Source organism: Salvia hispanica, chromosome 2 (genome assembly GCF_029641045.1).
Source record: "Salvia hispanica isolate PSC_SH4W2 chromosome 2, Shi_PSC_v1, whole genome shotgun sequence".
Classification (NCBI taxonomy): Eukaryota; Viridiplantae; Streptophyta; class Magnoliopsida; order Lamiales; family Lamiaceae; genus Salvia; species Salvia hispanica.
In genome coordinates, this window is record NC_142693.1 from 52,632,241 (window position 1) to 52,656,053 (window position 23,813).

General features: G+C 41.9%; 3 protein-coding genes and 2 pseudogenes across 3 annotated transcripts; 2 read left to right on the forward strand and 3 right to left on the reverse strand.

Annotated features, from left to right (window-relative positions):
- Positions 1–221: 221 nt before the first annotated feature.
- Positions 222–12,830, reverse strand: LOC125197144 (lysine-specific demethylase JMJ30-like; annotated as a pseudogene).
- LOC148932616 (uncharacterized) lies at positions 938–2,720 on the forward strand. The gene is made up of 2 exons (XM_089065790.1): positions 938–2,104; positions 2,681–2,720. Exons 1-2 carry the CDS (start codon positions 1,071–1,073, stop codon positions 2,718–2,720), a joined length of 1,074 nt encoding a protein of 357 aa, XP_088921916.1. The 5' UTR covers positions 938–1,070.
- Positions 12,831–13,026: 196 nt separating the features above from the next.
- On the reverse strand, positions 13,027–16,182 carry LOC125201710 (DNA double-strand break repair RAD50 ATPase). The gene is made up of 2 exons (XM_048099934.2): positions 15,766–16,182; positions 13,027–14,563 (listed from the first exon to the last, which is right to left on the reverse strand). Exons 1-2 carry the CDS (start codon positions 15,949–15,951, stop codon positions 13,163–13,165), a joined length of 1,587 nt encoding a protein of 528 aa, XP_047955891.1. The 5' UTR covers positions 15,952–16,182; the 3' UTR covers positions 13,027–13,162.
- A 1,790-nt stretch (positions 16,183–17,972) lies between these two features.
- On the forward strand, positions 17,973–19,255 carry LOC148932617 (uncharacterized; annotated as a pseudogene).
- Positions 19,256–20,701: 1,446 nt separating this feature from the next.
- Positions 20,702–21,416, reverse strand: LOC148932618 (histone H3.2). The gene has a single exon (XM_089065644.1). The coding sequence runs from the start codon at positions 21,343–21,345 to the stop codon at positions 20,935–20,937; it is 411 nt and encodes a 136-aa protein (XP_088921770.1). The 5' UTR covers positions 21,346–21,416; the 3' UTR covers positions 20,702–20,934.
- Between the last annotated feature and the right edge of the window lie 2,397 nt (positions 21,417–23,813).

Sequence of the window (23,813 nt, forward strand, 5' to 3'; positions counted from 1 at the left end):
ATCATTATTTTTAACTAGTGTGTTCGTCAAGATAATATAGCAAATCGGTTCTACATAAGATGAGCAATATATGCAGATAATGTCAAGACATGGCTAATATCTACCCAATGGAATAATATTTCTTCCCAGTTTTACGAGAGAAAGGCAGTGTTGTAATGTGACTAATAAAAAATTGCACTACCGTCTACCAGTCTACCACCACGAATAATGTTCAACACACTTTATTCTACCAAAATGATGTGAGATGAATCGGAGAGGGGCAACCAAACTGCACTGCAGAATGTAGTGTTCACACTCCACCAAAAGCTAACTGAAAAACTCTTAGTACGAGAACGAACATAGTGCCACCACTTTGGAGGGATGGATATATAGCATCTCCCCTTCCTCTAGTATGCAATCCATGAATCCCAAATCCAATACCTTGGGAAACTCTTCTTCACCTATATTGTGTCAAGAAGGGAAGATTGCAGAGAATAATCTAAGTCGGGAGAAGATTGCAGAGAATAATCTAAGCCAGGAAAATATCAAAATTAGCATATAATTGATATGTAATTGCTGAATAGATTTATTCTCTGCCTTAGTTACACATATTTCTACCTATAAAAGAGTGTAAAGACTACACAGAAAATACACAGAAATAAAAAATGAATCCTTCCCTTCCACATCTTTTCTTCTCGGTTGAAATCCTTTTGTAAGATGGTACTAGAGCAGGCTAAATCTTCCATGGGACTCAGAAACAAAGTCATCATAGTCCCTAACCCTTCTCGGCCTTCAGCCTAACCCTTTCCAACCGAGAACCTGCAAATCAGCCAACCAAAAACCATGTCAGATTCCGAACCAGAAACTCCAAAAAAAACCTAAACCGAGGGCAGCCAATCTGGCTTCCCACCCGAATTCGCTGCACAACTGCGGCATTCATGACACAGACCTTCAATATGCCACCAGAAATAAAGCCAGTAATACCACAGGCAACAACCCAACCTACTCAACCCGACCACCCCGAGAATTTCGGGGAAGTCACCGTGAAAACCAAACTGGATGGAGACAACTATCCTCTGTGGATAACCCTCATGAAACGAGCGATTGGGGGAAAAGGTTTGGCGTCTCACATAGTTGGAGTTTCAAAACCTCCCCCGATCGAAGATCCCGGTTACGCAAAATGGCAACAACGGGATGATACGGTGTTCAATTGGATCATCAACAACCTCGAGACAAGCATGGTAAACGAGGTATCCAGGTATGAGACGGCAAGAGACCTATGGGACGGACTTGTTATCACATATGGGAGTGGCTCAGATCCTGTCCAAATATGGGATCTGCATCAACAAGCATACGATATGAGACAAGGAACAATGACATTGGAGGAATTATGGAACAAGTTTCAGGACTTATGGATCATGATTGACACCCGAGACCCAAACCCGATGAGTTACCCATCAGAAATCGAGAAATACAACCAGAGAGAACAGAGGTTTCGAGTATACCAATTTCTGCGAGCCCTAGATCACAAGTATGATGCAGTTAAGAAGGAGATCATCAACAAAGATCCACTTCCTACAGTAAAGCAAGCATATGGGATTATTCGAAGAGAAGCCATCAATTCCGGAGTCCTCAAACCTGAATCGAAGGAGCCGCCACCAACGGGAGGCATCGGTGCTGGATTAGCTGCCATAAACCGGCCACCACCACTCGGCTACTCCTCAAATGCCGCAAATCGCAGCCGGACAGGGGAAGAAGACAAAAATAGGCTCACTTGCACTCACTGTGGGGGAAAGAAGCACACCAAAGAGGGATGCTTTCTCCTAATCGGATATCCCGAATGGTGGGATGAAATGAAGAAAACAAGGGCAGCGAGGGCAGCCAACCGAAACCAAAATCGAGGCGGTGGCGGAAGAGCGGCGGTGGCAGTGGCAGGAGGAGGCTGGGCTACCGATGCTACCATCACCGGACTACCTCCAAACGGCGGTGGAGTCCCAGCGGGCAGCACCACACCGTCGGTCTCGGCCCCATCGGTGACGACGATTGGAAACCACAGAGGGGACGGAGCGCAGCAGGTGGAGATCGGAAGAGGATTGGCAGTGGCGGCTAGGGTTCCAGGAGGTAAAGAGGGGTTTTATTCTTTAAACCCCTCAAATTTCCTAATCTCTCAAAATATGCCCCATACATTTCCTTTATGCGAAAAAGAACCCCAATTTTCGGCCAAATATGATTTCCGACCCCCTATGTCCTTTATGTGTCAATCTGTAAAGGTCTGTGAATTTGCAAATAAGACCCCCTGGACAAATAAAATCATGTTTAGAGAACCCCAGTGTTAAAAATTTTGATACCGAGCCCAATATCGAGTGTAAAAATGCCTTCCAAGCGCTAGCCGACTTACCAACTATCCCCGAAAATCAAGAAAAAACTGACCACTGGATATTTGATTGTGGAGCCACTGATACCATGTCTTATGATGCCTCTGATTTTTCTAATATATCCACCACACAAAAGACTTATATACAGACTGCGAGTGGAGATTTGGCACATATCCAAGGAGCTGGCCCAATTACTATTTTACCAGAATTGAAGCTGTCTAATTGTCTATATGTTCCTTCGTTGTCCCACAAACTGATATCTGTTAGTCAAGTGACGAGAGAACTTAACTGCAACTTACTAATGCAGCCTTAATTCTGCGTTTTACAGGATACGAAGACGGGGAGGATAATTGGGCGTGGCACTGAGCACAGAGGACTATACTATGTAGACAGGATGGCTCAACCCGGGGCTGCGTTGCTGACTCATGGACTGACTAACAGGCAAACCTGGCTCTGGCATCGTCGGTTAGGGCACCCATCCCTAGGATATTTACGCCTACTTTTTCCAAATATTTCTGCTTCGGGTAGTTTAAATTGTGAAACTTGTTTTTTGGCCAAAAGCCATCGACACTCTTTCAAATTGAACAACACTCGTGTGAGTAGCCCTTTTACTTTGATACACTCTGATATTTGGGGTCCCGCACCCGTTACTGGTGGAAATGGATTTAGATAATTTTTGCTATTTGTGGATGATTGCACTAGAATGTCTTGGGTTTATTTCTTAAAATCCAAGTCCGAAGTTTTTGAGAAATTCGTAATTTTTTACAACCTTGTCCAAACACAATATAAACAACGTATCCAAATCCTTCGATCCGATAATGGTGGCGAGTACATTAATACAAAAATGCAACATTTTTTCTCTGATAATGGCCTTGTTCATCAAACCACATGTGCCTACACACCTGAACAGAATGGGGTAGCAGAACGGAAAAATAGGACTCTCCTTGAAATGACTAGGGCCCTCCTCATTGAATCTCATACACCCAAGAATTTCTGGCCTGAAGCAATAGCCATCTCTGTCTACCTACAAAACCGACTCCCCACATATATCCTCAATTTCAAAACACCTCTCGATATCTTGTCCACCTTCACAGATATACCATCCTCCCTGTCCCTAGAACCCAAAATTTTTGGATGTACAGTATTCGTCCATATTCCCAAACACGACCGATCAAAACTCTCACCATGCGCGGTCAAATGCGCATTTGTTGGCTATGGAGTCAATCAAAAGGGCTACAGGTGCTATGATCCAAAAACTCGCCACCTCCACACAACCATGAACTGTGACTTTGTCGAAACTGAATACTACTACCACCAACTTGGAAGTCAGGGGGAGACAGAAACTAGAGACCTTCCAAGTTGCCTTGATCCCACCAATCCTCCACAGTCACCTTCACCCTTCCTTGTTCCTCTAACCGATCCGATATCAAGACAGGAACCCGATGCCGGTCCCAAAGAGAAGGTTAGTAGCACCACCGAGCCGTCCGCAACGTCACATATTCAGCACCCCAATTTATCTTCACCGTCTTCTGCCCCTGAGGTAAATCCTAGTAATGTTTCTCTTGTTAATGAGCCTAACAATGTGAGACAGGAGGATGATGGAATCAGAAGTGGGGGGGAGACCAGTGGAAGGGATGAAGGTGAAGGGGTGGACCCAGACACTGGGTTATACAAATTGCCCTACAGATGTACTAGGGGAGTCCCACCCAAACGGTACTCTCCGGAATGGCAGGGACGAAAGCCAAAGTATCTTGTAGCCTATACTGTGATTGGGCAGCTGACTGAGATGGCCAGAGCTTTTGAAGCAGCTCTATATGAAGATGAAGAGATACCACGCTCTGTCGAGGAAGCCATGAGACACAAGCACTGGAGGGCAGCAATGAAGAAGGAAATGGAAGCCTTGATCAAAAATAAAACATGGGAAAAACATATCTTGCCTAAAGGGAAGAAGCCAGTAGGATGCCGGTGGGTGTTCACCATCAAACGCAGAGCAGATGGATCAATCGAGAGATACAAAGCCAGATTGGTAGCAAAGGGGTACACTCAGACCTACGGGATAGACTATGATGAGACCTTCTCTCCGGTCGCCAAGATGAGCACTGTGAGGGTGCTACTTTCCGTGGCTGCATGCAAGGACTGGCCGCTACACCAATTTGATGTGACCAATGCTTTTCTACATGGAGAACTAAAAGAGAATGAGGAAGTATACATGGAAGCTCCTCCTGGCTACTCTGGAAAGTTCAAAAATGGAGAAGTCTGCAAATTGAAGAAAACTCTCTACGGACTCAAGCAATCCCCTAGAGTACGGTTTGGAAGGTTCTGTCAGGCTATGACTTCCGCTGGATTCAAACAAAGCAACTCTGATCACACACTATTCTTGAAGAAAAGAGGCGACAAGATCACGTGTTTAATCATCTATGTTGACGATATGATTATCACTGGAGACGACGAGGAAGAAATCGAAAATTTGAAGAGAAGCTTGTTTCATGAATTTGAGATGAAAGATCTAGGAGCAATGAAGTATTTCCTAGGAATCGAGATCTTAAGATCAAAGTATGGCATATTCCTCCGACAGAGAAAGTACGTCCTAGATCTGTTGGCAGAGACTGGTCTACTTGAGTGTAAACCGGCAGAAACCCCAATCATACTGAACCATGGATTGAAGATTGAAGAAGGAGGCAAGTTGACTGATTGGGGAAAGTACCAAGGCCTAGTTGGAAAATTGATCTACCTTGGAAATTTGATCTACCTTGCACATACTCGGCCGGACATAGCCTATGCTGTAGGGCTAGTAAGCCAGTTCATGCACCAACCCCAAGAGAGTCACATGGAGGCAGCATTGAGGATCGTGCGCTATTTGAAAGGCACAACTGGATATGGGATATTCCTTGAGAAGAAGGAACATTTAGAGATTGATGGATACACAGATGCTGATTGGGCAAGCAATCCAAATGATAGAAGATCTACAGCAGGGCATTTCACTTTTCTTGGAGGAAACTTGGTGACGTGGAGAAGTAAAAAACAAAAGGTAGTAGCTTTGTCAAGTGCGGAGGCCGAATTTCGTGGAGTAAAAAGTGGCATAACGGAAATCTTATGGCTACGAAGGTTACTTTCAGAAATGAGTTTTCCACCTACCCAAAGTAGTCGACTATACTGCGACAACAAGGCAGCAATCAGTATCTCCGGAAATCCAGTTCAACATGATCGAACCAAACACGTGGAAGTTGATCGTCACTTCATCAAGGAGAAACTAGATGAGGGAGTTATTGAGCTTCCATTCGTCAAGTCCGAACAACAATTGGCAGACATCTTGACCAAGGCAGTCAACACCAAAGTCTTCAAGGAAGTTCTGGGCAAGTTGAACATCGGAGATGCCGTTACTCAACTTGGGGGGGAGTGTCAAGAAGGGAAGATTGCAGAGAATAATCTAAGCCGGGAGAAGATTGCAGAGAATAATCTAAGCCAGGAAAATATCAAAGTTAGCATATAATTGATATGTAATTGCTGAATAGATTTATTCTCTGCCTTAGTTACACATATTTCTACCTATAAAAGAGTGTAAAGACTATACAGAAAATACACAGAAATAAAAAATGAATCCTTCCCCTCCACATCTTTTCTTCTCGGTTGAAATCCTTTTGTAAGATATTGTCCAGATCAACCTTCATGCCAAAGAAAATAAATGCATGGTTTTTAAGACTCAACGGCAAAGAATTGACTTGGGAGTAAGCCATCTGGCATATAATACTCCCTCCCTTCTATATTAATAGAGTCATTTTTCTATTTTGGGAAGTTCCAAGTTAATTGAGTCATTTCTATTTTTGGTAAAAAGTAATTCTCTCTTCTACTTTTTTTCACCAACCATTTAACACATTATTCTTAAACTCCGATAACATTTTGCACATCACAGACCTGTTTGCACAAAGAAAATGTACAGTCTTAGTAACATCTGTGCAGTATAGAACTGCATCTCCGTACCTGCGCAAGTATATTATGGTGAGGATCATGATGGAAAAGGTGTTACTGTCCCAAGTGGACCAAACCAAGCATTAAGTGACCTGATCTCTCCCCCACCAACAAAACAGTAATCAGGTATAACAATATCCTGCTTTGTATCTGGCATTTGAATATTGCAAAATGAGAAAGTAGGGAGTAAGTTTATTTTTTATTAAGACCAAATATGGTTTCTACAATCATATGCATGCCTGATCAAACAATTGATGTTGTGCTAAATAGGTGGTGCTTGAAGGAGAACAGTGACCAGATTGAATCCTCTCCAGAAACTCAGAGATTGTGATAAGCTCTTGCTTCCAATCTGAGGATAAGTAGTAAATGAATATCTTCTTCCAACAAAAAAGTGGAAAATGATCATAAGAGTAAACAATTAACATCATAATAGCAAGTTTTCAAAGTTAAGCCTGAATTAAGGTCGTATGTTGTCTAATTCCGTTCAATACACAGCCAAGAAGATTCACGTTTAAAAGGAATCTCTTTTCCTAGTAGACTATATAATTCCCAATGTTCTCATGTGTTATGGAGTGAAAGGCAAAACAGAGATTTAAGGAAATTCAAGCAATAAAGGAAATCCCAGAACTGATAGAAAAGACTCTCGTTTTATTGAAAGGGAAAAAGAGATGGAAAAGAACTCCTCCTTGAGGCCACGGTTCTCACCGCCTAACAATGATCTCTCTGGATGATTCCTCCTAATCTCCAAGGCTCTGCTTTTTATAGGAGTTTACAAGAGAGTCTAAATAAGCTAAGCAATCAATCATATCATTATTATATAATAATTGATAATGACGAGAGCTATTAAAGGGAAATAATAATTGTAATTAGCCAATATTCCTGCAATCCTCAATCAGCAATTCTGACCATGATATCTTCAATCCTCTTCAAAGCAAACTCCTTAACTCCAGCAGCAATCACCATGATCTCCTTAATTCTTGCTGATTTGGTTACTGACTATAATTCGCCACCTGTCGTGGTCCACGTGTGTAGACCTTCCAAGGGCGATTGCTATCAATTGCCTTCCCGGTGGAAACAGCCTTGTCCACAAGGCTGAAGAATGGAAATTGGCATCGCATATCCTCTTCATCCACCCATGTTGCCTCATCTGCTGCCAATCTGATCCATTGCACTAGTACCTGAGCAACTGAGACACTGTCCCTCATAATTGAGCGACGATCCAGGATCAGCTCTGGTAAATAAGGGGGATCCACACACAAGAGATCTTCAGGGAGAGATGGTTCAGCAAAAGTCGCCCCAATAGCTTTCTTAAGAAGGGAGACATGGAAGACTGGGTGAATGCGAGACTCAGGAGGTAGTTGCAACTGGTACGCCACAGCTCCAACTCTTGCCACCACACTAAAGGGACCGAAGTAGCGTGGTGCAAGCTTACGATTCTTTGAGCAAAACAACGTTGACTGGCGATATGGCCGGAACTTGAGATAGACTAGATCTCCCACACCAAATTCTTCGTGGCGGCGATGTCTATTTGCTGAACGCAGCATTTTCTGTTGTGCTCTCTCAAGATGAAAACGTAGGTGAGCTAACGACTCATCACGTGCATGCAGATCTTCTGCGACAGCATTAACTCTGACCTCTCCTGGCAGAAAGCTTTGAATAGTGGGGGGAGGACGACCATACACCACTTCGAAAGGAGTAGTATGAGCAGCCGTTTGAAAACTGGAATTATAGCAATATTCAGCCCACGCAAGCCATTTGCTCCATTGTTTAGGCCGCTCTGAAGAGAAGCAGCGTAAGTATGTCTCCAGACAACGGTTGAGGACTTCAGTTTGTCCATCAGTTTCGGGATGATAGGCAGAACTCATCCGGAGTGAAGTGCCAGAGAATCGGAATAATTCTTGCCAAAATGAACTGAGAAAAATCGGATCACGATCTGATACAATAGAAGTAGGCAGCCCGTGTAGACACACAATTTCTCTAGTGAAGAGATCAGCAACTTGACGAGCTGTAAAGGGATGACGGAGACCCAAGAAATGGGCATATTTTGAGAACCTGTCCACAACGACCAGCACGCAGTCCACACGTCCTGCCCTGGGCAGCCCCGTTATAAAATCCATGCTGATGTCATCCCAAATCCTTGAAGGGATCGGCAATGGTGTAAGCAGGCCAGCAGGGGCGCGTGTGTCATACTTGTTCTTTTGGCAGATTGCACAAGCTGCAACGAATTTGGTAACATGCTTGACCATACCAGGCCAATACACATTAGCAGCAAGTCGGCGATAGGTGCGATAAGCCCCAGCATGGCCACCACTTGGAGTCATGTGGAATTCCGCAATCAGTTTCGGGATCCACTCAGAATTCGGTGGTATGACAAGACGCCCTTTATAAAACAACAAATCATGTGACAGAGAGTAATGCTTGGTCGACTGCTTACCCTGCATCAAGGCTGATCTTATGGCTGAGAGAGTGGAGTCATCTGCTAAGGTACGTTGTACCTCAGACCAGTCGAGCCAAACTGGGGTAGAGAGGGCCGCATATGTCAGTTCCTCCTCCTTACGCGACAGAGCGTCCGCCGCACGATTCAAAATCCCCTTCTTATAGACTATTGTAAAGTCATAGCCGAGGAGCTTAGCCGCCCAATTTTGCTGCGCCGGGATGGTCAGTGACTGCGTGAGCAAGTGGCGGAGGCTTCGTTGGTCTGTTCGCACGATGAAACGACGACCTAGGAGATATGGTCTCCAATGCTGGATAGCAAGCACGAGGGCCATCAATTCTTTCTCATAGGCAGATTTGGAGAGAAGGTGCGGAGAGATTGTCTTGCTGAAGTAAGCAACGGGTTGGTTCTCCTGCATTAGAACAGCGCCAAAACCACGCCCTGAGGCATCACATTCCACAATGAAATCTTTTGAAAAATCTGGCATTCTGAGTAAAGGGGCTGTGGTGAGAGCAAGCTTGAGATTTTGAAAAGCTTCATCTGCCTCCTTCGTCCACTGAAACTTCTTGCCATCGGTTTTCTTTAACATGGATGTGAGAGGTGCAGCAATTTTACCATAGTCACGAATGAAACGGCGATAATAGCCGGTTAAACCGAGGAATCCTCTTATGCCGCGCACTGTTGATGGGGTCGGCCAGCGCATGACAGCGGCTATCTTCATAGGGTCCATACGTACTCCCTCGAGTGACACAACATGCCCCAGATATTCTACATGTTGATGCCCCAAAATGCATTTCTTTGGATTAAGTATCAGGGCATGATCGTACAGCAGCTGAAAGACTTGATGGAGATGACCAATATGTTCTTCCCACGTACGACTGTAGACGAGGATATCGTCAAAAAAGACTAGAACAAATTTTCGAAGTAAAGGTCGAAAAATATCGTTCATGAGGCTCTGAAATGTGGCTGGTGAGTTCGTCAATCCGAACGGCATAACGAGGAATTCATAGTGGCCCGAATGGGTACGAAAAGCAGTCTTAGCAATATCTGATGGAGCTACACGAATCTGATGATAGCCGGCATGAAGATCGAGTTTACTGAACCACTGTGAACCGTGTAATTCATCCAGTAATTCTTGGATCACCGGAATGGGATACTTGTCAGGCACGGTCCTTTTATTAAGTTCGCGATAATCAACACAAAATCGCCAGGACCCATCTTTCTTCCGGACTAAGAGTACTGGACTTGAATAGGGGCCTGTACTCGGCTGAATAATCCCTGCGGCCAGCATCTCCGAGACCAACTTCTCCATTTCCTCCTTTTGTGTGTGGTTATAACGATAGGGTCTGACCGACACCGGCTCTGATCCCGGTTGCAACGTGATGCGATGATCCGTCGTGTGATGGGGTGGCAGCGAGGTGGCTGCTGTAGAAATAGCCGGAAATGCCTCAAGAAGGTCTCTTAGTTGGCGTCGAGCTGACGATGGGAGAGTGTCATTCAAGCCGAATGCTGTCAAGGCCTGGTCCCCTTCGAGTGACCATAACAACCAGGAATCATCGATCTCGCTGACTGAACGGAGTTCAGAGGATGTGCATGCCCTCCGAGTGAGAGTGGGGTCACCTTGCAGCTGTACTAGACGTCCTGATAGTGTGAATTCCATCGTTAACTCCCGCCAATTTGCCTTGACCTCTCCCAGCGATGCTAACCAAGAGATGCCCAAGATCAGATCCACTCCTCGCAAGGGAAAAACGTAGCAAGATAAGATGAACTCCTCTGATGCTAATTCTAGTTTAACATTCTGACAAATTCCGCCGCTGCGCACTTTGGACCCATCGCCTAAACGAACAGAGAATGTGGCCGTGGAAGTAATTTCTAAGCCAAGCGAGGTGGCCATGTGATCGGCAATAAAACAATGGCTAGCTCCACTGTCCACCATTATTTTGATGCTCGATGCACCAATCCTTCCTGAGAACTTCATTGTTTGGTAGCTGTCCAAGCCATGTGATGACAATTCGGATAGTTGTAGATGCTGGAATGCCACAATCTCAGAATTAGTGTGCTCATCGCCCTTCCCTGTTTCTTCGTCTTCATCTGTGGAATCGTCATCCTCAACAATGACCTTTAGAGTTTTTGGTGGGCAATGGTGTGTAGGGCTATACTTCAAGCCGCATTTAAAACATGTGCCGGCAGCAAGATGTTTGCGATATTCTTCTGTGGACATACTTCGGAAACGGTTGGGCGGTCGAGGTCCCACCGAGGCTGCTGATGGGGCTGAGATATGTGGAGCTTGTTTCACATGATTAGTTGATGGCTGCGAGAAATAGCGACTGGTGGAAGAACTACCAGAAACGTGCTTAGTAGTGGTGGCCAAAGACTGAGAAATATTCTCATATCGTTTAGCCATTTGGACAGCATCTGAGTAGGTAGAGGGGTCTTGTAAGTACATGCGGATTGAAGGCTTAAGACCTGCCAGAAAAAACCCCATGTATTGAGGATCTGTGAGATCGGGCAATTGAGCCAAACGTGACTCAAATAGAGCAATGTAGTCCGCGAGGGAGCCGTCATGTTTTGTTGCTGCTAGAGCTTCATATCCATCATGGGTGTTATTATCACCGAAACGGATAATGAGTTCACGTGCAAACTGACTCCATGAGAGCGAAGGGTTGCATCGTCTGACAATTTGAATCCAGGGAAGGGCAGGACCTGATAAAGCAATGAGTGCGAGATCCATACGAGCAGCATCTGGTGTTTTATTTGGCCAGCCCTTGCGAGCCAACCAAGAGCATCGGTTCCATCAAATGAAGGTAAGGCCATTGATGGTGGAACTGCAGTTGTGGGAGTTGGGCTGGAAGCATCTGCATCCAGGGCATCATCCCCCGACTTGTGTGGATGGGCCTCTGACCCAGGCTCCTCAATAGGAGTTCTGCGAAGCTCACGGAGAACTGGTTCAATACAACGACGAATTCTTTCGTCCAGAGTGGTATCCAACGAGCGGACATGAGTAGTAAGGTCCGCCATTGCCTTCTCCAAACCCTCGACACGCACGAGTGTGTCATCAGAGCGTGATCCCGAGGAACGTGTTTCGACCATCGTTCACCGCACCAATTGTTATGGAGTGAAAGGCAAAACAGAGATTTAAGGAAATTCAAGCAATAAAGGAAATCCCAGAACTGATAGAAAAGACTCTCGTATTATTGAAAGGGAAAAAGAGATGGAAAAGAACTCCTCCTTGAGGCCACGGTTCTCACCGCCTAACAATGATCTCTCTGGATGATTCCTCCTAATCTCCAAGGCTCTCCTTTTTATAGGAGTTCACAAGAGAGTCTAAATAAGCTAAGCAATCAATCATATCATTATTATATAATAATTGATAATGACGAGAGCTATTAAAGGGAAATAATAATTGTAATTAGCCAATATTCCTGCAATCCTCAATCAGCAATTCTGACCATGATATCTTCAATCCTCTTCAAAGCAAACTCCTTAACTCCAGCAGCAATCACCATGATCTCCTCAATTCTTGCTGATTTGGTTACTGACTATAATTCGCCACCTGTCGTGGTCCACGTGTGTAGACCTTCCAAGGGCGATTGCTATCATCATGACTTTCAAATTAGTTGAAATTCACCATGATCTTTTTGGAAATGTTGGTGCATAAACAATACTTATAGTACAATAAATTAACAAAATAAGTCATGACGTTGAAGGACAACATACATTGGTCATTAACTATATCAAAGAATTCTTATACATACAGTAGATTATAAATGTGCATTAAGCCATGAGTAGTATATATACGCCACCAAGCAAAGGATCGGAGATACCTCAACTGGAACAGTATGGAAGCCAGCAACCTTTTTCATGTAATTCATGTCACTCCATCTATCAGTTGGAGGCGAAATGTATATTAGTAGGTTGGTTTAGGGCGAAAATGACAATTTTTTTCGATTTTCGGGGCGACGTCGGGGCAAATGGAGAGGGCGGGCATGGTAATTTTACGTCCAGATAAGAGGAAATTAGTCGCACGGAGGGGGTGACGCATTCAGGTCATTCTCTCAGGACCCTCCAACAACCATTTTCGATGCGATCCTTCGTCCCCAACATCAACTTTTAGTCATTTCCTCTTCATCGTTTTCGTTCCTTTGTCCTCAATCAATCCACGGACCTTTGATGACATTGAACCCGATGTCGTACATCCGTATTTGCATCATGTTGTTACATGAGTTACTAACATAATAAACATTCACAGCTCATACCAGTTACTAAAACGGCAGCAGAAAACAGAGCTTAGTATTGCAGATTTTGGTCTGAGCCAAGTTTAACCAACCACTGGGAAAACTTATTCCAAAACAATACAAGGGAAAAAAGAAGAAATCAAAAAGAAAAATAGGACATGAGCAACTTATAATCAAACAACTGGTTTATATGTACAAAGAACCTTACATCTAAGCACTTGTTGATGATGCATATAGAACCCCGGCATCACCATCATCTTCACCCTACTCGCCCGCTGCTTACTCCCGAAAACATCTTCCATGAACCGCGCCTCGAACGCCTTATTCTCCTCCACTCTCAGAATCCCCACCGCCGGATTGAATGAGAACGCAAGCAGATGGAGCAGCCAGATGCACTTGGCAGCTACGAAGAACGCCTGAAGGAGCTGCTCCGGCCACGGCCTCATCCACCCCAACGCCACGATGATTCCGCTCATCTTCTGATCACAGAATCGACTGAACTCGTCACTGTAATACTTGGTTCCTTTCCTCAAAACTTCATTCCAGCTCAAGTTTCGCAGCGCCACGAAGAGCTGGAAACGCGCCTGGCATTCCTGCTGTCGGTCCAGGAGCTTTGGGGCTCCGTTTTTCTGGAACACACAGTTCTCGAAGTCCTGGTACATGGACAGGTTGATGATCGCCTCCAAATGGTACACAACTGCTTTGGAGTATTTCGCATTTTGCGAGAGCTTCGAGTTTAGACTTTCGAGCAGAGTGTGATCTGTTTCTTCAATCTGCGCAAGGAGGGTCTTGCAGAACTGCTTGACCGAGAGCCTCGCCTCGGACACCATCTGCAAGAACCCCTCCACCATCACTTCTCCACTCACCGGCATTGCACTCTCTGTGTTTGGAATCGTCACGAGTTTCTCTTTCTCAGCAGGCTTGGCCTGTCTCAAGGCCTTCTTCATCTCCTCGCAATAAGTCTCCAAGTACTCGAGCTTCTGCCCGAGTTCCCCAAGTGATTTCTTCATCTCCGCAGCCTCAACCAAGGCTGCGTCTCTCCTCTCGTGCGCCTCGTTTACCTCTCTCCTCAACGTCTCCATCGACAGGACTCCCAAGTCGCTGAGCATTTGGGATACCTCCTCGGGCTGTGACAACACGGGCGAGTTCTTCTTCTTTAGCTTCGGAAACAACCACGACAAGCTAAGGCCTTTGTGCTTGGGGTTCAGGTGAAGAGAGGAGTATGAGTCTGTCAGTGGCACGACGATGTTGGACTTCCTGCTGCTCTTCATCGGGCTGTCCACGTCGTCTAAGACTGGCGGCTTGAATTTGTTGCAAGATGATACGGATTCGATGTCTCCTAAACTGGTCCTCCTGGACTTGGAATATTCTGGTAGGGCGGCAATGTTGGAACGAGAACATACGATGGAGTTATCTTCGTTGGCTCCGCGTATATAGCCTTTCCTTGAAGAAGCATTTGCAGTTCTGTAATCTGATGGGATGGTTTGAGTGTGGTTTCTGGCGTCCAAGTTGTATTCCTTCCAGTTTTCCGGCAGACTTTGCCCATACCCTTCCAGTGCTTCATCTTCGTAACTCTGTTAACGGGTTCACCATCAAGCAAAGGTCAGATTAAACATGATGAGACAAGTAACTAGTGAGTTGCCAATAGGACTCACAAGACTTTTATACATCTACCAACATTACATGAAATAAGCTGAACATGGCACAAATATATGCAACAACTATTTATCATATATAGTCACTAGAGAACAACAAATTGGACTAGTACTTAGTTTCTAAAATTAGATTCTTTTCTGGATTGGACTTGAGGCATGGTGTTTGCAAGTTGGGTAGATGTAATATGGGAAAATGAAATAAAAATAACTATAACATGATAAGTAACTAGTGAGTTGCCAATAGGACTCACAAGACTTTTATACACTACCAACACTGCATGAAATAAACTAAACATGCCACAAATATACTATGCAACAACTATTTATCATATATAGTCAGTTAAGAACAACTAAATGGATTAGTACTTATTTTCTAAAATAAGTTTCTTTGTAATGTTGGCCATTGAAACAAAAATAACTATAACACTCTATGAATTTATATCATAGTGTAACAGCGGGTCGCCAACTACTGACCTAGTCCAGCCGTGTATCGTGTATCAGTATATCTGGACTAAATCTAAAAACTTGGACAACTAATCAGAATTTACGTGCTTTAAATTTGAGTCAATTTAATAGAGGAGGGCTTTTCCAACCCCTTCAAGATTCCTCATGAAGGATTTGAAGAAGAGATGAAACAAAAATAACTACTCCATCCGTTCTGAAATAAGAGTCACATTCCAATAACTTATTTTACTCCATTTTATTATAAGAGTCGCATATTCCAAGCACACTATTCTTTACATTTCTTAAAACTCGTGCTTACACCAAATGTGACTTGAAGGATGGAGTATGATAATATCCTACACTATATAATGGAACAAATGAAGCAAAAGCTAGACAAAAAGTTTGAATGATCGAGTTGAAGCATAGTTTGACATGGAAACCTTTATCTTCAAGTACAAGCATGGGCTATAATCTATCTAGCCGCGTGCCCGCGTTGCTTAGCGGTGAAGGACAAGAATAATGTTAGTATAATCATCAAAAACCCAACTTTGAAGAACAAGCCAATATATATTACCAAAATCGGAATCTAGATGGCTTACAAATGACAATAGAAGTAATACAAATTGAATGAGATGATGTGTAAATGAAAAAAACAGAGAGTAAAAAATGGTACAAACCGGAGTAAAAACAGGGTAATCTTGAGCAGAAAAGTGGGTAGCATGGCGAGAGAGAGGGGAAGACTTCCCCTGCAAAAGCGAAGCATGAAGAGCTCTGAGCTCCACAGCTTTGGCCATGGCGGCTTCAATATCTCTCCTGCTAACCACCCCATTTTCACCGTTGGATTCTTGGTTGATTGCCGCCATTAAAAACAAGAGAATATGCGCAAGTCACATTGATATATTATTCAGTGAGAAGAAAACAACAAATTAAAGGGATGATGGGAATCCAACGGCTGGATTTGGTTTGGATTGGAGATCATTCGGGACAGGGAGAACATAAATGAAATGAGGATTTGTCATTGCGAGTGCATGTGAACAAAAGGGAGACAGAGAGGGACCTTTTTTTTTTTAATGGATAGAAAATAGGAAGAGGGAAGTGAGTGTGTTGTCTCTGCTTATGCTTGTGGTGGTGTAGAATGGAATCATGTGAACCTAGAGAGAGAGAGAGAAAGAGTGGAAGGGCAATGGGAAGAGAGTTTTATTGTCATGTTGTGTAGCTTTCACTCTTTGATGATGGTGATGGCATCACCAAGTGGTGCACCACCAAATTTTCCCAACTTTTTCTACACTTCAATCATTTATGTGTATGAGTTTCATTACTCTGAACTTTTTAATACGTAAATGGAATTCTATAAAATTCAATTGCAAATCTTATAATTTGGCAAAATAAAATAGCTAATTCATAGTACGAAATTAAATTTGAAAAATTTATACACACAGACAATACACATACGATAACATACAAATACGATAACATACAAATCAAAATGCAATGTGTTTGTATCCGTGTGTAGCGTGTGTATGTAGTGTACATATGCAATGAAAGTATCTAATTTATGAGTATTTATTTGGAATTTCAAATTAGACGTGAAATTCAAATTTTGAAATTGTGAGGTTTGTAATTGTAATTTAATTTAAAATCAAAATATTTTTGTAATACCAAATATTGAATTTGGAATTGAAGACTTTCGTTCCAATTTCACACTCTTAATTCAATATACGGAGCCCTATGTATCCAAGCAAGTGGGTATAGTTTTTATTTGAAAAGTTTCAATCTAAACCACAATTTGTTTAATGTAAGTTTTTATAGTTTGAAATTCAAGAAAAAAAAAATACTTATAATCATAACATTGACTAAATTTTTTACTTAATTTTAAAATTTTTTAAATATAATTTTTAAATATATAATTATTTTATGAATTTGATCTAAAATATGTATATTTGATAACTTCAGGTTCTTACCATTGTGACGTGATGCCTTCTTTTAATTTTAAAAGTGACGCTTCAATTAAATTTAATGGACACATTGTTTTTAATCCAATGATTAATTTACTGTTAGTTAAACAATTAAACTGTAGACTACAATCTACTTTTTTTTCCTAAGGACCCGTTTTGTAGCATGGGCGGGTTATCATATGATAATTAATTTGGGATAAAATTTTCGGGCCCAAGATAGGATAGTGTATGGATAAAATTTTTAAGAAGTTGTTTTGTAGATTGGATCATTTTTGGGATTATTATTCATGTACAATGTGAAATGACCATATTACCCTCATCACTACCATGCAAAAATTAAAATGAAATGAACACAAATACAGAAATGAAAAATTTGAAATCCAGAAACAAATTGAACTCAAAGAAATTGACACCCAAATACCAGAATCAAGAGAAGAGTATACCCCAATCAAATGTAACATCCGACATTGAACACGAAATCAACCAAAATTAAGAATTTAACACGGAGTGGATCCCAAAATCTAGAAATGAACACGAAGAACCCCCAAAATCGAACCGAATCGAATAGGCGATTTGCCTAACAGGCCACTCATAAGGGCATGAATAACGCTGTCGGGCCGGACCGCAACTCGCGAGTCCTGGCCCGTGTTTAGCGTTGGAGGAGGTTGAGTCACGGCCCGGGATGGTCCCGAGGACGCAATTGCGTCCCTGGGCCGCTCCCGAGGCCCATCCCGGCCTAGCGTTAATCGGCATGGGCCGTGCCGCAATGAGTCCCGGCCCGGCGTTATTTGTGGTTCGGGCCGGGCCGGGCCGCAACTTCAATAATTTATTTTTTTTAAATTCAAAAATTAATATATAATACCACTCTTCCATCCATTTTCAAATTACTTCAACTTCATTTCTCTCACTCTCACGATAAAATTCGAAAAATGCCGCCTCGACGTGAAGGCCAACGAGCAATCGAAGCTCAAATGGCTCGAATGTTAGAGACGGCGATGCCTGCAATCCAAGAAGAAATCAACAACGAGGTGGAACGCTATCAAGCTGCTATCCAAGCGTGGAACGAGCAACACGACCGAGTACCGCGTACTCGGATGTATATCCACCGAGACCGTGAACAAGCTGGTTTGCGGCTTTTCATGGATTATTTCTCTGCAGATCCTCGATGGAGTGATCAGATGTTCCGTCGCCGGTTCCGGATGCGGAGGCATGTGTTCTTGCGCATTGTCAACGCAGTTGTGGCTCGTGACGCGTACTTTATGCAAACCTTCGATGCTGTCGGGCGGCAAAGTATATCGACTTTACAGAAATGCACATCCGCCCTCCGCCAACTCGCTTACGGAACAGCTGCAGATATGTTTGATGAGTACCTCCATGTGAGCGAGCATACTGGACGCGCTTGCCTAGCCAAATTCTGTCGGGCAGTGATCGAAGCATTCAAGGACACATACTTGAGAAAGCCAACGTCCGACGATGTTCGCAGATTGGTGCGAATGCACGAGGAGAGGCGCGGCTTCCCGGGGATGCTGGGTAGCATCGACTTATGCACTGGCCGTGGAAGAATTGTCCAATGGCTTGGAGAGGAGCATTCACTAGCGGGCACAAGGGCACACATCCAACGATTGTGTTGGAGGCCGTTGCCGACCAACGGTTGTGGATCTGGCATGCCTACTTTGGAGTCGCTGGGTCGAACAACGACCTCAATGTGTTGAACGGGTCTCCATTGTTCAACGACTTGTGTGCCGGGCGAGCGCCTACCGTAGAGTTCACGGCCAACCACCGTCGGTACACTATGGGGTACTATCTGGCAGACGGGATCTACCCTAGATGGCCCGTGTTCGTGAAGACCATCACATGTCCGACTACGGATAGGAGGAAGTTGTTTGCCAAAAAGCAAGAGGCGGCTCGGAAAGATGTGGAGCGCGCATTTGGAGTTCTCCAATCACGTTGGGCTATAGTGAAGGGAGCGGCCCGTGGTTGGCACCGTCCGCTAATCGCCGACATCATGTATGCATGTATCATAATGCATAACATGATCGTTGAGGACGAGGGAGACAACGCCAGCAGTTGCTACACTGTCACCGATCCGGCCGTGCAAGGTGTTCCTCCCGACGTGCGCAATGTCATGGCCCGTTCAGCGGCGATGCGCCAAGAAGATCAACACACACGCCTCCAAGCGGATCTAATTGAAGAAATTTGGAACCGCAATTGACTTATGTTTTAAATTTTTTTTTTTTCAAATTTTTAAATTTCAATGTTGTAATTTTCTATTTTCCGACTGAACAATGAATTTTCTCGGTTTTAATTGTTCAACGTATTCTATTTTACGATTAAAATATGTTGTGAATAGTGCAGATGAATAGTTGTGGCCTGAGTTGTGGCCCGAGTTGTGGCCTGCGGTGTTAATGGAGTTGTGGTCTGGAACCCTAATTTGAGGGAATGATGACGTGGAGGGGACTTGCGGCCCAAATCCGGGCCAGGGTTATTCATGCTCTAATCATCCTCAGCCGAGCTGAGCGAGGAGGCCGAACTGACCAAACAACGACGAGCGCGGCATTACCGCTGAGTCTAGGACGGCGGTGGCTCAGATCTCCTAAATTGTCACTGCCAATTTCAGCGATTTCTCCTCACGCTACCATTACCGCCGATTGAGGACGGCGACAGCCATGACCCTAACGCCGATGTTCATGGAACGACGATTGAGAGATGTGAAAGAGACATAGGGGTTGATGAGAGAGAATTGAAAAAAGAGGAGGCAGAAGGGTAGGAGATGGAAATCCCTCTCAAACAGTGAATAATCCCTAAAATTTTGGTGGACAAATTAACCAAGCCAAACAGTGAAAATAGGCACTATTCATCCGGGCTGGATGGGCCGCAGCCTTTTTTTTTGGGGCCTCACTTTTCATTTGTCCAGCTTATAAAACGTGGGAATAACCTTGTTTATTTTCCTTTTCCAGTCTAAACCACTCTACAAAACACGCGCTAAACATATAAGGATATATTTTTTGTCCTAAAACATATGAACATTTTGCGATTTCAGGTCATAACAATACGTTTTGCTAGCTTCGGATCCTAGACATTTATTACAAATTTGCTTATATTTTGCCAAGAATTATGGTGAAGTAGCATAATTGGTAAATGGCGAAGATTTTAATGAATAATTGGTAAAGTAAGAGATAGAGGGAAGATATGGTGAAAGAAGTGTTAGTAGATTATGAGGTTTATATTTAGAATGATGTGTATGGTTAGTATTGGTTTAAAATTTCTCAATTTTAAAATTAGTCTAATTTTAGTGGACGGCTCAAAATGGTAGAAATTTGTCTATTTTTTATGGACAGAGGGAGTACTGTATTCGATGAAAATTGTAAAATATCCATGTGTTGTCTTAGTCTAATGTTCACATGTGCAATAAGATTTAAATTGCTTTAACAATCAAAATAAACGAAATTGTACAGAAGTGTATCAATTCATAATATTAAAGAGCCAAACTATCAAACATAATTCATGGAGTAATATCATGAAATGATTATAAGTTTAGAACAAAAATAGACTTTAGACTTAAGTTTGTTATATCTTGTCTTTTATGAAAAAATTTAATTTTAGCCCAAAATTTGAGAAATTGTTACGGCCAATACCAACTAAGAATTGAGATTGCGACTAATTTCAAGTCGTATGCAACTAACTAAATTTGTTCAATTTTCAATATGATCCAAATTTCTTGTGTTCAAACTATAGTTTATCAAGATTATGTTAATCAATAAATTCACCCACTAATTTCAATAATGGAGTATTGCTTGATTTGTCAAAATCCAAAATGAGACTAATTTTAAAATACAAATAATATCTAAAATTATAATCTCTGATTCAGTAGAATTGAGGCGTAGATCCAACCTAAGCTCTCTCCCCTCTAATTCTCCTAGCCAATTGGATGTCCTTGGGCATAATTGTGACCCTCTTAGCATGAATGGCGCACAAATTGGTGTCCTCAAACAGACCCACCAAATACGCCTCCGCCGCCTCCTGCAGCGCCGCTACGGCGGAGCTCTGAAACCGGAGATCCGTCTTGAAATCCTGGGCGATCTCTCTCACCAGCCTCTGGAACGGCAGCTTCCTGATAAGCAGCTCCGTGCTTTTCTGATACTTCCTGATCTCTCTCAGAGCCACGGTTCCAGGACGGAAACGGTGGGGCTTTTTCACACCTCCGGTGGCCGGAGCGGATTTTCTCGCCGCCTTAGTCGCCAATTGCTTCCGTGGTGCTTTGCCTCCGGTTGATTTTCTGGCGGTTTGCTTCGTTCTCGCCATTGATAGATAAATTGAAATCACACTAGTGATGCAAGTGTATGAAGAGATGTGTTTATGAATTTAGATCTGAAATTTGAGTGGGAACTTTTAAGAGCGGGATGTTTGAATTTCGTCTTGCTTTTTCTCTTCATTTTGACCGTTGGATTTATGATGAAACCGATGGTGGAGATCAAATTTGCGGTGTGACGAGGATTGCGATCCGAAAGCGAAAATGTAGCCAATGATTAGCGCGTAGCTCGACTTTAGAATGTAAGTGTAGTACATTCAAAGTGTTATTTTCCACTCCTTGATTTTGCTTTTATCTAATTTATAGAAACAATTTACGAATTCTTTTTTTTTTTAATTTCCAATATATTTTCTCATTCAAATCTATTTGCATAATATCAAAACAATGTCATTTTTCAATGACGGATGCCCAAAAATATTTGTTTCAACACTCAACTCAAAAATATGAACATCAAATAAAAGTAATGCATTAACATACTCAAAGTTAAATATATTGATTAATAAATAAGCTCTTCATCCCACTCCAGGAGTCCCACTTGAGTTCGACGCAAGTTTTAAGAAATTTAAAGAAAAGTTGGTGAAAGAAAAATATGAAATGTGAGTCCTACTTTTGTATAATATTATTTTTATAATAAAATGTGAGTGGAAAAAGTTTAGTGGAATATGTGGTCTATTATCATTTATGTAATATTTCAACCGAGACTCCTAAAGTGAGACACCCAAAATTGGCAAACTGGGACCGCTAAAAGGAGACGGAAGAAGTAACACATAGACTGAAGTGCTATGATTAAAATTAAAAATACAGATGGGAAGATTGGATTTTCTTTAGACAAAAACCTGCCAAATATTGGGGAAAATAAAACTACAATCAGTATACTATAAAATCTAGCCTAACAGGATCAAATGAAACAGGTCGAAGTTGAAAGACACTTCATCAATCAAAAATTATAGTTAAAGTTCTTGAGTTTTCAGTTGTTCAATCTGAAGATTTTTACTACAGCGATAGACTCAGGGCATTTTTCTTAAGTTTTTGGAAAGTTAATTATCGAAAATTCCATTACTTGACTTTAGGGAATGTCAACAAAAGAAATAAATCATGCAGAATATTCATAAGAGAATCACTAAAAATCAAGGATGGTTTTCATAGTGTGTACAATATATCATCCTTTATAGATTTCTTTCATATCCTATAAAAGGGACGATCATCTATGTAATCAAACAACTCAAATAAATACAATGTAATTCAAATAATAATATAGTTTTATGAAAAGTAATCAATTGCTAACTACTCCCTTCGTCCCAGTTAAAATGAAACATTTGGGAATCGGCACGGGATTTTATGTAGTGTTGTTTTGTGAGTTAATGATATATAGGGTGTGTGATCAAATACTAACTAAGTTACAGTAATAACTACTAACTAATATCAATTTTATAGGTTAAAAATATCAACACAAAGACATAATTTTATCAATCTTCTCGTGTTGATAAACTTATATCGTTGTGTTGATATTTAAATTTTACATGTTGTATTGATATAGTTATGTCTTTGTGTTGATAATTTTAATACACAAAATTGAAAGTTATTAGTTATTACTGTAAACTAGTTAGCACACTAACGCAACCCAAAGAGAGTAAAGTAAGAGATGAAAAAGTAGAGATAGAGTTATGTCCATTTTCGGAAACGTTTCATTTTTAATGGGACAATAAAAAAAGGAAACGTTTCATTTTTAATGGGACAGATGGAGTATATTTTTAGGACGTGTTTGATTAAGATAGTAATACACAGATACAAAATTATATATGGACATTTCTACTTGTTTGATATCATATTTAAGCTTAACTCAAAACCCAATATAATATAAGGCTCCGCCTTAATCTTGCCAAATTTATAATTTTAACCAAGTTTATATAACCCATCAATTTGTCATGTTAAGTCACTATTATTTAATGCTCCATCCATTCTATGGAAGATGACTCACTTTTCTTTTTAACTTGTCCCAACCAGTATAATCCATTACTAAAAATGGAAACACTTTTCTGTATAATTTATCCTCCTCTCTAACTTTACTCTCTCTACTTCACACACAAAATAAAGTTGCATAAATTCTCATGCCGCCAAGAAAGGGGTCATCTTTCTTGAGATGGAGGGAGTACTACTATACAAATTTAGATAATTTCTTTCCTATCAAATAACAACGAAAAAAATCTTATCTCTGCATATCTTGATATGAAACTCGTATTTCTTATCTTGTTTTACATATCTTCTCATATCCCACATTTCTTATCAAACGGGTCCTTAATTGCTAATTACAACTAATTTAAGACCATAAGATTTTTAAAGATCTATAAATTGTCATGTGTAAATTTATTTTATTATTTTTTAAATTTATAAAAATAAGATAACTACCAAAATTAGGGTATGGAATCAAATTGTCAATGCAGTGTACTAAACATATCAATAC